The sequence below is a fragment of the Carassius gibelio genome, chromosome B20 (genome assembly GCF_023724105.1).
Source record: "Carassius gibelio isolate Cgi1373 ecotype wild population from Czech Republic chromosome B20, carGib1.2-hapl.c, whole genome shotgun sequence".
Taxonomy (NCBI): Eukaryota; Metazoa; Chordata; class Actinopteri; order Cypriniformes; family Cyprinidae; genus Carassius; species Carassius gibelio.
In genome coordinates, this window is record NC_068415.1 from 16,319,001 (window position 1) to 16,333,744 (window position 14,744).

The window sequence follows — 14,744 nt, forward strand, 5'->3', positions numbered from 1 at the left end:
ATGTCTCAAAAATGGTCTTAAAGACCAGTTTTTTACGTTTTTGGTATTAAAGTTTTTTTTAACGCATCTCGGTGATGACGTAATGTTGGGGAGAAGTGGAGGAAAGGTAACCTCAGCCTAGTATGATGCTGCGTTCCAGGCAGCCCATAACCTGTGTTTTTCCAACCTTAAACCCGTGAAAGTGTACTGGAACGGGAGTCGAACCCGTGACTTCCCACCCGCGAACTCGTGTCTCGCACTAGATCGATGTACTGAGTTCAGAAGTCACACAGCGCGCGAAACAACGATGGCAGCCCCTATGAATAATTCTGCCTATGGATGCAGTGTTTATGCAAGTGGTACAGGTTGAAAAAACTATTTTAGGTCAATGTAACGTTGCAATAAAATAAATAATCTAGCTACAATTCCTTGTGCTCAGAAAGTTTGGCGTAACTTGCCTGGAACAGTACAAAGTCGTTAGTCGTGGTATGAAATAGTGATTTCGAGCTCAAAAACCTGCCTGAAACGCAGCATCAGAACTATAGCGATTGACTGGGATGAGGAAGAGGTGGCAAGAGCCAACATGTATGATGGCCCGCAGCCGTGTAATTTCGAACCTGCCAGACGTGAGAAAGGGCAAATGAAGAATTGCCAAGAAATGATGTCCGTCAAAGCTAATTAAATGCATGGTCCGAGGAGAATGAGTGGAGAGTTGGTGAAGTGTCCTGGTGAGTTGCTATCATTTAGCATTGCAGCAATGAGCACTGGAGCTAGTCTACGAGCAGCAGTGCACAATAACGACACATATATTTTTTTACTGTCATTGAATAGCACAGAGTGAAAAATCTACGTTTTCTCTCTAACTATTGGCAGTGATCATGACGTTAGTTCAGATAAGTTCCGGTAACCTTTGTCATAGTGTCGTAGAACTGGAAAACTTTGTCTTTGTCATCTAGAAATAGAAAGCATCATGCTAGCTATATGGGTGTTTCTAAGCGTTTATCTCTTCCTCCGGTGAAAATGTTGCAATCGTAGCCGTGTATCTGTCGCTGTGTTTGGCAGGTGCTTGTGTGGGCGGTGCCGTCCCATGGAAACTTACATACTTATATGTGTTGGAAAGCTTGTGTTGTAGGGAAGTGAGTGGGTTTGGGTCGCTGTTGGACGATATCTCTCTATCTATCTGTCTGTCTATCTATCTATATATCTAGTCTATCTATCTATATATATTTGTGTATTTATCTATTTATCTATAATCTGAATACTCTCGTCTGCTACTCGTCTCTCTAGTCACTCTCAATGCTCTCAGGCAGCTTTGGGAAATTCTCTCCCCAACGTGACGTGATGCAATGCACTGTGGGAGAAAGGAGACAGCTGTAAGATAGTACCTACCTTTTCGTATTATATTCCGTTTTGTGATACCCACCAACATAAAATACAATGGATAACAGTTTAAATGTTTATTACCAACAAGCAAATTGCACAAACTCATAAAAAAATTAACCCTGCAACACGGCCTTTAAACTTTCATTGTATTGACAAATAATGCCAGTTTTCAAACAGGTTTCTTGCTTCACAGTATTCTGAAACAGTCCAGCACTATTGCCTGAGTTGCTGTTGCTGTGTGGGGCTGATGCTATCTCAAGAAATTTAGAAGAAATGCTGTGTAGATTTGTCCCTAATGCTCCTACTGTGACAGTTCTGTTGCAGGCTGGACAGCTTTGGTGTTCAAACATGCAGCCATACTAGTCTAATACTACAGCTCATTAGTTTGAGTTTCTGTCCAGGAGTGAACGCACAGCTGTGTTAAATAAAACAAGACTGACCCGGCATGCCTGTGCAATTATTCCAATTATAAAATCCATCTTTGTTGGAAGAGGAAAAAAGTCTCTTCACACAGGTGAAGAATGTTAGAATAATAACGCTTGCTCTTGAGAGTTTAAATGAAATATTGGATTCTTCATTAAAATTCCCCATGGATGCTAACAGATCATTATAACTCTCTAATCAGTTTTCCTCTGCCACAGAGATACGTTGTTTCTTTCTGTCTCTGCTTTTTATTCAGCAGATAGCTTGAGCATTGTGATAATTGTCATTATCCAATAAGAGGTTGCACAAAGGGAATAATTAAACAGCGTGCATAACTGGGTCCAAAGAGTAAATTCTGTATATTATTATTCGGGCATAATGGCACTTCACTTAATTGACAGCTCTTTTTTTATTCCAAGGGCACATAACATTGGATCTATATATTATAAACATCACTTACACTGCATTTTTACATTCATATACAATGTGTAATGGTGTATAATGGTAGACAGAGATTACGGTACTATATTTAGCTATAATAAGCAGTCTTACTGTATCCTTTACCCTCTGAAGGATGTGGCTTGTTTTAAGTGTTTGTTTAGATACATGTATGGCTGTTTAAATTACTGATGCATTATACAGTGTATTGGTTAATGCCAATAGTATTCATATTTTAATTTGTATATTTTAAATTTATTCTCGTTTTTACATTTAGATTGCCTTCATTGTCATCTAACACTTAAAGTTGACCTTTAAAAACTCTAATAATTTAATAACGTGATCTTTAGCAAATCTCAAAATGAATATATTTTCCACAATGTATATTATAATGTTATAGTTTGATTATTATAATTTTTTTGACAAAGTAGCATTGATTTACAGTGTGATTTTTACCATTTATGAGTTATGTTTTTTTATGTTAACATTAAAAATAATTAACAGCTGTTTAGTATTGGCCAGAATTTTAATACTGTTTTAGTGAAACCCTAATTTGAACTGTTCTGAAAAGTGACAAAGTAGAAGTTCAAAATACAAATTTAATGCCACAACTGTTAATAGCAGTTATGTGATGACTATTATTTCTAACAAGTGTTTTTAGGACCGTTTCCTGTCACTTCCCAAACATAATTAGTGTCCATCACTGCACACACCTTTGTTTCTTTTGTTGCATTCTCACTCTGCACCTTAGCACTTAATTTGTATTTGGCTACACACTGTTCCTAGGCCCCTCTTTCTTTTTCTTTGTAGTTGACTCTGTCACTCCCATCGCATTCTGTTCGCATTAAGCGACATTTAAATAATACGAAGAGGCAGAAGGGGGCTGGATTCATTATTTACCAGAGTCCTCCTGGGAGATGAGAACTGACATGCGACGCAGCACTTCAGGGTGCCGAAAGACTGCACAGGGATAACTAAAGGGCACGTGACACGCTCTGTTCTATTTTTAACACTACAGACCAATGTTTGCCTGGAGGAAGTCAGCACGGTCGCGGTTACATTATCTCACATGACACTGATAGTGATGTAAAAGAATGCAGTAATTTTCAAGAAGTTCTTGTAAAAAAAAAAATTCTACTGTAATGTGTAAGTGATACAAATGTTGGACAACTATTACAAGTGAGAGTTTTACACAAAACAAAATGTTATTTCAGGCTCGTCTTTGAACGTGTGATGAAATTAGATTAAAAATAACAAGCTGCATGTGTTGCTGCATGTCCTGCTCTGTATGTCAGGTGGGGCCATGCAGAACTCCCTAGGGTGCTCAGCTAGGGGGCTTGGGTGGCTAATTAACAATCTAATTAAAACGTATGTGATCAAAGCTACTGCCATGCATATACCCACAGCTGAAAGAGATCTGATGAGGGGGGAAAGAAGAGAGGCATGCTATTTCTGCAAGGTGCTGTGTTGCTGTTAGAGGAAAGCTCTGAATCACTGTACAGGTCTCTGTTAACCTCGAAGTAATGGTAGTTTAAATGGTACAAGTTCCTGAACCTAACTGTTGACCTACTTGGCACAGCACCAGTCTTGTTCATTTGTGTGCTCTACTTTCCTGCTCAATACTGTCCTTCCTCAGGAACCACGCCAATGGCACTTGACTGGATAGCTGGCCGCAAGCATGAGAGCAAATACTTCATCTTCATCTTTTACAGTGATATGTAAATCAGTAAGGGCTCTTTCTGAAACAGAAACCAGACAGTGGTTCCCATTTCAGCATTTAGTTTGAGTAATAAATAAAATAAGTTATTTTTAAATATAAAAATATGTCACTGTTATACAAATAGCATACATTAAATTACCCATAGTGGATCTAGATAGGTGGAGGGTTTCATAGGAACTCTTATTTTTGATATATGCCCATTTATAGATGGATTGGGGTTACAACTTTGCTTCTCATAGTTATGACTTTATATCACACAGTGTAACTTAACATCTCACAAACACACTTGTCCATGGCCGCTGCTGGTCAAATGGATGCCCTAAGCAGGGTTGCATTGTTATGCCCCCCTTCCTCAAATATGATGATGGAAAAACAACACCAAAATAGAACTTTAATCAAATAAAAAACTAAATGAATAAATTTTATTATTTACAAATTACAATTGTAGCTCTCGACATTTACCTATGGATATATCTTTATTATGACTCTAATTTATTTTATAGTCTCAAGCATTCGGAAATCATGCAGAAGGAAATTAAGCAGTTTTACTGTGATAAAACCATGTTTTTTTTTTTTTTTAAGGTATCAAAAAGATGTCCAAAAATGAAAGATGAACTGAATATTTGAAATAAATGTTTGGTCAGTAGCCTAAACAAGGATGTGATTGTCCTGTAAGTGTAACAAAAGCAATTACATGGCATTTGGCTCCCTTTGCAGGCATTTGTAATAACATGTCCATAAATCTTTTAGTTTATTTTGTATTTGCCTACATTATGTATTTTAACAGTGTTATTATTAACCAAACATTATAGCCTCATTGTTTTTGTATATAATGCATTTTAAGTCATTTTAAAGGCTATTGATGGCATAGGTCTGTTTTTATAGCAACAACAACAACAAAAACATATTACAATATATTAATGCTTCTTTGTACATTTTTATTTGAAGTAACAAAACCATGGTTAATTTGCAGTTACCATGGATACAAGAACGATGATTTGTGGTGTTATTGTTAAAACCATGGGTAATTTTTGTAAGGGAACCTGAAAAAAAAATTATATTCCTAAAAGTGATAAACGGGCCTTGTTTTTACCTAAATGATTCATAATTTATATTAATATTTATTAAAAATGTAAAAGGTGTGCATTGTAGCTGACACCTAAATGAACACATTACAGTTGTTTTATGACTGCAAGTCTTTCTCCTCAAATGCTTTTGAGCTTCAAATTTGCGTTTGAGCCCATGTGAAAAAGTAGCATAATTTACAGTTTATTTTGATAAATATCAAACATTCAATTCAATTGTGCATTATAGCTGACACCTAAATGAACAATTACAGTTGTTTTTATGACTGTAAGTCGTTCTCCCCAAATGCTACTGATGTTAGAAAAGTGTATACCATTATCGCATGTAATTTTAAAGACGGTCCCCTAAATTTTAGACAATCGAATGTCCAACGTCAAGCCAAATTTATCCCTTTTTTTTGTTTGTTTTCTTTTCTCTGCACCGGATTGCTGATGTCCTTTACCCGGGCATAGATGTCCACCCATCAATTATGAACATTCAGCTGCAAACGTGAGGTTCGAGCAGTCACGAGCGTGGATGGGAGAATGGCACATGTTTTTTTGTTTGTTTTTTTTGATCAACTGGGATGGTGCCCCCTCTGGGAGTTGGTGCATTACGCAGACTGCGTACTCTTCGTATAGGGAGCGGCGGTACTGCACTTGTCAGAAGAAAAAGTGCAGAATAGTACATTTAGGAATGCAACATATTGTCACTGGGGCAGTAACTTTAAAGGGACATCTTTTTACCTTATCTACTTCTAAAAGGTATTATATATTATAACCTCATAGTACTAATATTGACCCTTAAGGTACTGCATTGAACCTTTAAGGGGTACGTGAATTATAAACATGTTGCTTTGAGACTACTGCCCCAGTAACATGCTTGCAATTCTTGCACATTTCAAAAAAGTCACTTTATTTCTGATTTTAAACTTAATTTGACACTTTCAAACTTTTTATTAATTTAATCTGAGGTGGAAACTAGTTTCCATAGCTATGGGATTTGAAGTATTATCAGGAGTTAAATATGGTGACCTATTCCCCTCTGCTTTGGATGTAAAGGTCACGAGTGAAGAATAGTTGAGGAATCGTAAATCTATTCAACCCTAATCATGACAAATATGCTCTTACTCTGATGTAATTAGCCAGTGGATGATATAACCAATATAAAAGTTCTTCTTTCCCTTCTTAGTAACTAGTGCCTCTTTAGAACTTGAATCAGTTCTTTATTTCATTCATTCAAAGCAGACATGGATTCCAAACATACAGGTTTCTTACATATTGTTATGTCTCCACAGATTGTTTTCCGTAAGATTGTCGATGTCAAGAAGGAGGAAGAGGAGAGGAGGCACCAGAAAAATGAGGTGACGTTGTCAATCCCTGTAGACCATCCTGTCCGCAAGCTATTCCAAAAGTTCAAGCAACAGAAGGAGATGCGCACACAAGGTTCATCCCAGCACGACCTGGAGAGGAACCAATTTCAGGTGGAACACCACCTCCATCCGTTGTCCCATCAGATTCATCAGCAGCAATATCAGCCCCAGTACCAGGGCCACCATCCTCTTCAACACCAACACTTGGCCCCGATGCAAAATGGGGCGCCCAGCTCGGGAAATGGGAACAATGGTTCTAGCGTTGTCACCGTCTCGCAGATAACCCCAATCCAGAATACCCTAGCCTACGTTCAGACTGAGGAACCGAACGGGAGTGAAGACCATGAGGCTATGGAGCTCAAGCCCAGCTTTGGCGTAGAGGACTCAAATTGTCTGAAGGTAACAAGTCCGGTGAGACCAAGAGGAAGAGGACGAGGCTGGATGCGTTTTCAAAACATTGCATCAGGGTCGTCTCCTATGCTTCCACTGGAACTTGAGAAGCAGCCGCAGCAGAAGGAAGAGGAATGGGGGGATGTATCCCAGCCACTAAATGTGATCTCTAAAAATGGGAAGAGCCAGGAAGCAGAGGGTAGGCATTCTAACGAAAGGCCTCCCGGCGGAAACGGTAACAGTAGAGATGAGACTGATGAGAATAGTGCTCTACACAAGACTGATTCTTGTGACAGCGGAATCACAAAAAGTGACTTGCGTATTGACTGGGTTGGTGATTCACGGAGCCCAAATGAGAGATGTTCAATGGAAAGGAGCCCATATGAGCAGCCCAGCCCTGGAGTGGGCGACATTACCCTTCGGGGGATTCACTTTCAGCCTGTCCCTGAACAGACTGTGCTTCAAAACAGTCTGTACGAGGCAAAGCTGGAGCTAAAAGGTGACATCCAGACATTAAATAGCCGGCTAGCGGCTCTGGAGAACCAGGTGGGGGAGATTCTGAGACTTCTGTCAGAGAAGAGGAAACCTTCCCCACCTCCTCAGACCTCCTCACCAAAAACCCCACTTCAGTGCCAGGACATCTTTGCCGTTTCTCAGCCTGTCACTCCAGAAACAGAGGGGGACAATGGACCCCTTTGAATTAGGATAAATATATTTAGATATTGATATGCTGTTTTTATCACTTCCCTTCCTCACACTCAGGAAGGAAAGGTGAATACTAATGATTAGAGAACGGATCCCTGCTGTTGTAAATATATACTTGCATGTCCAGCTGGAATCTGGCCTGCCAATGAAATCTTCTCTATGGATAATAGTTGCTTGTACACAGAGTCGGGTGCATGCAGAGATGATTTTATTCTGACCTTGCACATGGGATCTTCTAACCAGGTGATATTTCAGGGCATTTTCTCTTCCCTAGACGTGGATTCTTGGGTTGCTGTAAGACAGGATCAGGCTTGGTTTAATGCTGTCATCAGTCATTCTTCATAGTGAAATGGTTATTAATAGCTACAGTCATTTAAATTGGATAGGTACTCAAAAAATTATGATTCCGTCATCATTTACTGATGTCGTTCCAAATCCCAAAACTTAGTTTCTTCTGTAGAGCATAAAAGAAGATATTTTGAAGAATGTATTACCTGTTTTTTTTCTGTACAAAAACTGGTAATACAGTGGGATCCAACATAGCATTAGACCCTATAATGTTTCATTGTATGGACAAAAAAAAAATACAGAGACATTTTGCATGATTTTGTTTTCAACACTGAGAAAGTAATACAGGTTTGAAATGACACAAGGCTGAGTAATTGATGACAGATCTTAAATTTTTAGGCGAACAATCCCTTTTGCACAATTTGCATAAATATTATTTCCCCTATATGCAGTTTCTCCTTTATAAGCATAATGATTGGAAGTTTGCAGGATTGATGATTTCTTGGATGTGATTAAGCTGATAATCAAATAACTAAAGTTTTTTTTTTTTTGATATTCGAAACACATTTCATTACAAACACTGTTTCAACATTCCACTATCATTATCGCCTTTTCTGTATTTATTTTGTGGAACGTTATGATAGATAAAAGAGTAATGCCCCATTTTTTAGGGGCTTTTTTTACATGTTTTAGAGAGATATATCTGCATGCTGGATGGATTTAGCTCTGGCATGGTAGGACTAGGGACTAATTGTTTTTTCCTGATAAATTATGCAAACATAGAAAGTGCAAGTCACAAAGGGAGGCCTGCATTTTGGGAAAGCATGAACACATTTAAGTCATTTGGAAATTATACAAGCATGCACTGAATTCTTTGCATGGCTTCAACATTGCGTGTTACCTATAAAAGGTTATGAAGGTTAAGAATATATAAAAAGGTTCCTAGTATTGTTTCCCAAGAGATATCAATGTATACTACCCACATATAACTTCATTCCAGATGCATATTTCAAAACCTTTATATTTTAATCCAATACCTAAAACTACAAACTAAAGCCACACTAAACTGCCCACTAAGGAATTGGTTTTGAATGAACCTTTCAGCTGTTCATTTGAAAATGCTGTTGGGAACTTTCTAAATATTTTGTTAATATAGCCACAGGCGGTGACTCACTGCGTATCAGCATACTCATGGGTGCTTTAGATAGTTTATAGCGTAATGACTAATGCCCCTTCACCTCTTATTTCCCATCAGTTCTATTGTATGTTATTAGTCCATTCTGGTGATGTTCAAACCAAACACAAGGGATTTTGAAATGGGTTCAGAAGAGAGACTATTAAGATTAATATAAAAACAACAGGACTGTGGTTCTATAAATTTTCCTGTTATTTCAAATACATCCTTTAACATAAAAATGTTCTATCATAAAGCAATCCAAAATCAAGCAACAGTGCGTCAAAGCAAAAGGCTTTATCGTATATCCCTTCAGTTATTCCCCAATTTGGTTCCCTCTTTGATAAACACTTGCTCATCACTGTAAGTGCTCAGATAATAATATTAGTTCACTACTAATCGTTTGGTTTAATCATCGTTTCAGAGTTTATGATGTTTACTGGGACCAAAGACATTAGATCTTTTGTACTAATCGCATTAATTCAGTGCCCTGCTCAAATTCTCAGCCCCATTATTAGCTGTCACCAGTGGATGGTGTTAAAAGCCTTATTGGGTTTTCTGTTTTGGTACTTGAGCAAAATAAACATAAGAAAGATGCCAGTATTCAGAGAATTTAATATTTCCAAACCACATGATTTTATGTTGAGAAAAGGGATAGTTAACTAAAACATGACAATTCTGTCATCATTTACCCATGTTAATCTTTCTTCAATGTAACACAAAATGAAAAACATTTATATTGTACTGACCAAATTTTCGTAGGTTATTTTATAACTTGATTTGGATTTCCATTAACTTAAATTATATGGCAAAAAGAAACTCTAAACTAGGTTAAAATAAAAGGACAGCAAATAAATTGAACAGAATTTTCATCTTTTGACGAACTATCTCTTTCAAGCTGACTTCAACTTTATGAATCATGAAAATAATAATAACAGTAATAATATCCTCCAATAATAACACATTTGGAGCATCATAAAAAATAAAATACTCTTGATTTTGTTTTGTTTTCATTCAATGGTTTCATGCCTTGAGATTTCAGTGTCCCGTGCTCCTTCATTCTGTTTGAGTTATTTTTCCTGTCATTTAACCCAGCGGAGAGGAGCACAGACAGTGAAAGGATTATTCTTTGAGTCTCCCATGAAATTGAAGAGATGGATATAATAGATGCTAAAAGCTGTAATAGTGTGGCAGACGACGTGAGTCTCTGTAATGGAATGGAGCTGAATCGCTGCATGAACCCCAGGGTGCCTGTTTCGAGGATTACACACAGTTTTCGGAAAGCTATGATGGTATTCAGCTCCACTGGGTATTGAAACCTTTCAAAATGGGAAGGGTTTTTAGATGACATGCCTGATCCTTACACACGCTGGAGCCAACGGTGAGCACCACAGGCCCAGTGAGGTGTTGGACTCTGGCATCTGATTGCATGCTGCATTTTTTAACTGTATAAAACTTAATGCCAATGAGAATGATATTTGCCTGCCAAAGTAGTGTTTTGCTGCCACTATTCATGAACACACATATAATGGGCAGAGGCCTGGGCACCTAAAAACACATCACAAAATACAGTGTTACTTTATGAATGAAGACTCACAAGCCAATTCAGAAAATGTCTATTCATAAATGCTAGCCATTGCACCACAATCATCTAACATAGCAACTGACATTAAATTGCCATTTATTATTTCTCCAGTCTCTATAAAGAGAGATAAAACCAAAATGTGGATGTTAAAATCAAATAGTATCCTTTAGTAATGAATTAAAGTATTTTTATTTAATTTTTTGTCTACAGTAGTTAAATAACATTTTTTTTTTTTTTTCTTTGAAAATATTAGCTTAATATTAGTGCCTTTATAAGGGATTCATGCTGTTGGAAATTTTCTTCACACAGGACATATTTAGGCTGTTTTGACACTAATCTTTTTTTTGCCAAATTACTATTGGCCAAAACTTAGTTATAATAATTAGTTATTAAACAAGTATTGCTTGGCACCAATTTTGCCCTAGTATGTATTTCTACTCAAGCTCTCTCAGGTTGCATGAGAATCTTGAGAAGATGGGCCTTTGTAAGGTACCTATAAATAGTCAGTTGGACTGAAATCAGGATTTGTTAAATGGATAGGTCACCCAAAACTTCTTGTTTCTGTCAGTTCTGTCAGAATGTTGGTAACCAAACTGTTGATGGTAGTCATTGACTTCCAAAATATTGAAGAAGAAAAAAATTACTGTGGAAATCAATGGCTAAAACTGTCACATATATTTATTTATCTTTGTAATTTGGTTCTGTCTTCCTCATTGACCTAGTTTCTCAGTCTGTTTGATTATTATTCTGTTACCATATTAATTAGCTAATTAGTTCCTTAATATTTTGTTAGTTAAGTTCCTTTTTCTGGTGTCGTCCATGTTATGGCCTGTGACGAGAGAGGCGGGGCCAAGAGCCGTGGCAACAGAGCGAAGCCGTTAGAGTTAATGAGAATGCACAACACCTGCGCCACTCACCGGTCTCGAGTCCCACGGGGGAGCTACGGAAGGATAAAAGGAGGAGTGTCAACAGTGTTGGATGAGAGAGGACGATGCAAGGATTTTATTTTGTGTTTTGGTTATGTTTGTGCGCGACAGCCTTCCGTGAGAGCCAAACTCCCTGGTTTGTGTTTATTTTGCAATTAAAATTTTATTTAAATGTTCGCCGTATCCCGCCTCCTTCTTTCCCTGATTATGATCTTTGATACATTGGTGCCAAAACCCAGGGGGAAGGAGGCAGGAACTGGTGAACATTTGAATAAAATTTTGATAACAAAATATTATTTATCCAAATATTATCACACATTCTTACTAACTCCGCCAGCCTCGCTCCGTTCCCATGGCTCTGGGCCCTGCTTCTCTCATCACATGGCCTATTTTGGAACATTATCTTCGGTCACACTTTATTTTAAGGTCCAGTTCTTGCCATTAACAAACCATTAACTATGACTTTTGATTTGATAAACTCCTATTTTGCTGTTTATTAATAGCTTGTAAGGTAGTTGGGTAGTTTAGGTTTCCTTGATGCACAGGTTACATGTACTTACTATTATAATAACATTTATTTTTGACGCTCTGCCAAATTATTACCCCTCTCATTGAAAAAACTATCTGATTGCCTAATCCTGACCCCAACCCTTAATCCTTAACCCCTCCCCCACACCTAAGCCTAAACCTACCAATACTAGGAGTAAAAGTCTGATAGGGGTCAGAATTGTGCACAACACTGGTTTAGTTTTTTAGAAAACATGGAAACACCAAAGACGCATTAATATGTTACGCGTTTTATTACACAGGGGATGATACCACAAAGAGTATCATTATAACAGAACTTTCAAACATATCTAATATGATAAAACAGTGAACCCCCCACCCCCACCCCACCCCACATAAGCACAACCAGAAAGATCGGAAGAGGTCGACTGTGGCGTACATGTGATAAAAGCTCTGCTGCTTTTGAGCGGTGTGTCACACTCCTTCAGCGGCCTCATTTCGCCTCAACGGCTTTCAGCTTCACACTACTTCACACTTTGACATTAATAAATCATTAGCTCATCCATGAACATGATTTCTGCCTGAGTCCCATCGGATTGCATCAGCTGTGGGGATGAAGACGACAACTCCCATGATTCCACACTCAGTCACGGCGTCATCAAACTACGCCTTTGTTTTGTTTGTTTGTTTTGAATACGTACCCTCTAGCAGTGAAAACTTACATATTTTGCCTTTGAATTTGTAATTACACTGTAACAAGGACACCTTAAAATAAAGTGAAACCTACTAACCGGTAGTTTTTAAGTTTAGGTATTGGGTATGATTAGGGATGTAAAATTTGTTAATGCAGTATGTGTACATTATAAGCACTAATAAACAGCCAGTCTATTAATAATACTGAAGGGCATGCTAATTAACAACTAGTTAATAGTGAGAAATGGTTATTATACTAAAGTGGGTAACACTTTATTTTAAGCTTTCCTTGTTACACGTTACGTGTACTTACTATCATAATAACAATAAATAATGCATAATTACATGTGAGTAACCTTAAGCCAAACCCTAATCCTAACCCTAACTATATCTAGTAAGAACATGTAGTTAAGTAATGAATATTCCTCGGTACATAAATGTATAATTACACTGTAACACACTTTAAAATAAAGTGTAACCCTAAAGTGTTACCTTATCTTCTTCATTAATCTTACCTTTGCAACATTGAATGACAACCGTCAACTGTTTGGTTACCATCATTAAAAAAAAAATCTACTTCTGGTTCATCAGCAGAAGGAAACTCATACAGGTTGGGACTTAACTGTAAGATAAGTAAATGATGACAGAATTTTCATTTTTGGGAACTATCGCTGTAATACTAAGCTTTGTCTTTATGCTTAAGGTCACCATTTTGCTTGAAAACAGATTCTCCGTCAGGGCTTCTATGTTTTCCTGCATTCAATTTTACCTTATGCCCTTACAAACCTGCCAGGGAAAAAAGCATCCTCACAACATGATGGTGTGTTTCTGATCATGTGAAGTTTGGCTTACAGCAAACATGGCATTTAGTCTAATGTCCAGAAAGCTAAATTTTCATTTCATCAGACAAATTCTTCCAATTGGCTTCTTCTGGCAAACTGTCAACGAGATGTCATATGCCAATTTCTAACAGTGGCCTCTCTTTGTCATTCTCCCATAAAGCTGTGACTGCAAAGCATTTCCATTTCTTAATTACTGGTTTAACTTCTAGAGATATTCAGTGCCACGTCCATCTCCTGGCTTGTGCTTTTCTATAACTCTTTTCAGAGTTGCTAGTTTTTCCTCATGGTTTATGTTCTGCCGCAGATCTGACTCACCAAAACTTGGACCTCGCAGATAGAAGAATTTATAATCATCGGAGAATGAACACAAGTCCATTTAATTATTCATTTAACATTAAGCATTTATGACAAACCATTTGGCCGCACAAGTGTTTTGGTGAGTCACATATAAGGGTGAAAACTGATTATAGGCTAATCATAATCACTTTTTTTTTAGAGATCAGTTTTCATTTTTAAAATTAAAGTATTTTTTGTTGATCAGTGTCAAAAAGGCAAAGTAATTCCAATGTGATTCAGTGCTGTTCAACAATGAAACAAAAAAGAGAATACATGTATGTTATAGGCACTGTGAAGGTGAAGATTTTTCAGGCATTTACCTCAAAGTTATCACAAGAACTGGACAGGAATTGGTGTCAGATAAACCATCTATTCAAGCTGATCTGCAGTTCACTCACTGTAGGAGGACTTCTCTTTCTTTCAGACCTGCATGTCTCAGACCTCAGCAGAATGTCATTGCTCTCATCTGTTCTCGTAGCTGAAGTGCTGCCCAGGCTCCTCTTAACCCTTTTGGAAGCAGTGACCACTGAGTTTATTAAGCTCTTTTTCCACGGTAAATGAGACTGCCTTTTTATCAGTGTAAAAAAATGTTATCATAATATTTCTGAGGGAGGTGGGGAAAAGTGTTTATTTTTACCACACTGGCATGAGTATTAAGAATTTGTTATATACAGTGTAATACACTGATGCTATAAAATAAAAATTTAATTGTGCTAATTTACTTATCTTGTCATTCTTCCAATTTTAAATGCATTAAAATGCAGTTTTTGTACCAAGTTGTCGCATTACACTTCATTAATAATTAAAATATTGTCCTGTTTCAACTATCCAGTTGCTGTCTGGTAATCTAGAATGTCTAAAACAAATAGTTAACTGTATCTAAATGATTTGACACACAAACTCAATTCCAGCAGAACC

The 14,744-nt window shown here is 37.4% G+C and overlaps 1 protein-coding gene across 1 annotated transcript in view; it reads left to right on the forward strand.

Annotated features, from left to right (window-relative positions):
- The window catches only part of kcnh5a (potassium voltage-gated channel, subfamily H (eag-related), member 5a), a 75,884-nt gene extending 63,525 nt beyond the window's left edge, over nt 1–12,359 (forward strand). Inside the window, exon 12 of the mRNA XM_052585677.1 lies at nt 6,306–12,359. Within this exon, the coding sequence (XP_052441637.1) occupies nt 6,306–7,469 (1,164 nt within the window). The 3' untranslated portion in view covers nt 7,470–12,359. The remainder of the gene's footprint in view (nt 1–6,305) is intronic.
- Nucleotides 12,360–14,744: the final 2,385 nt, after the last annotated feature.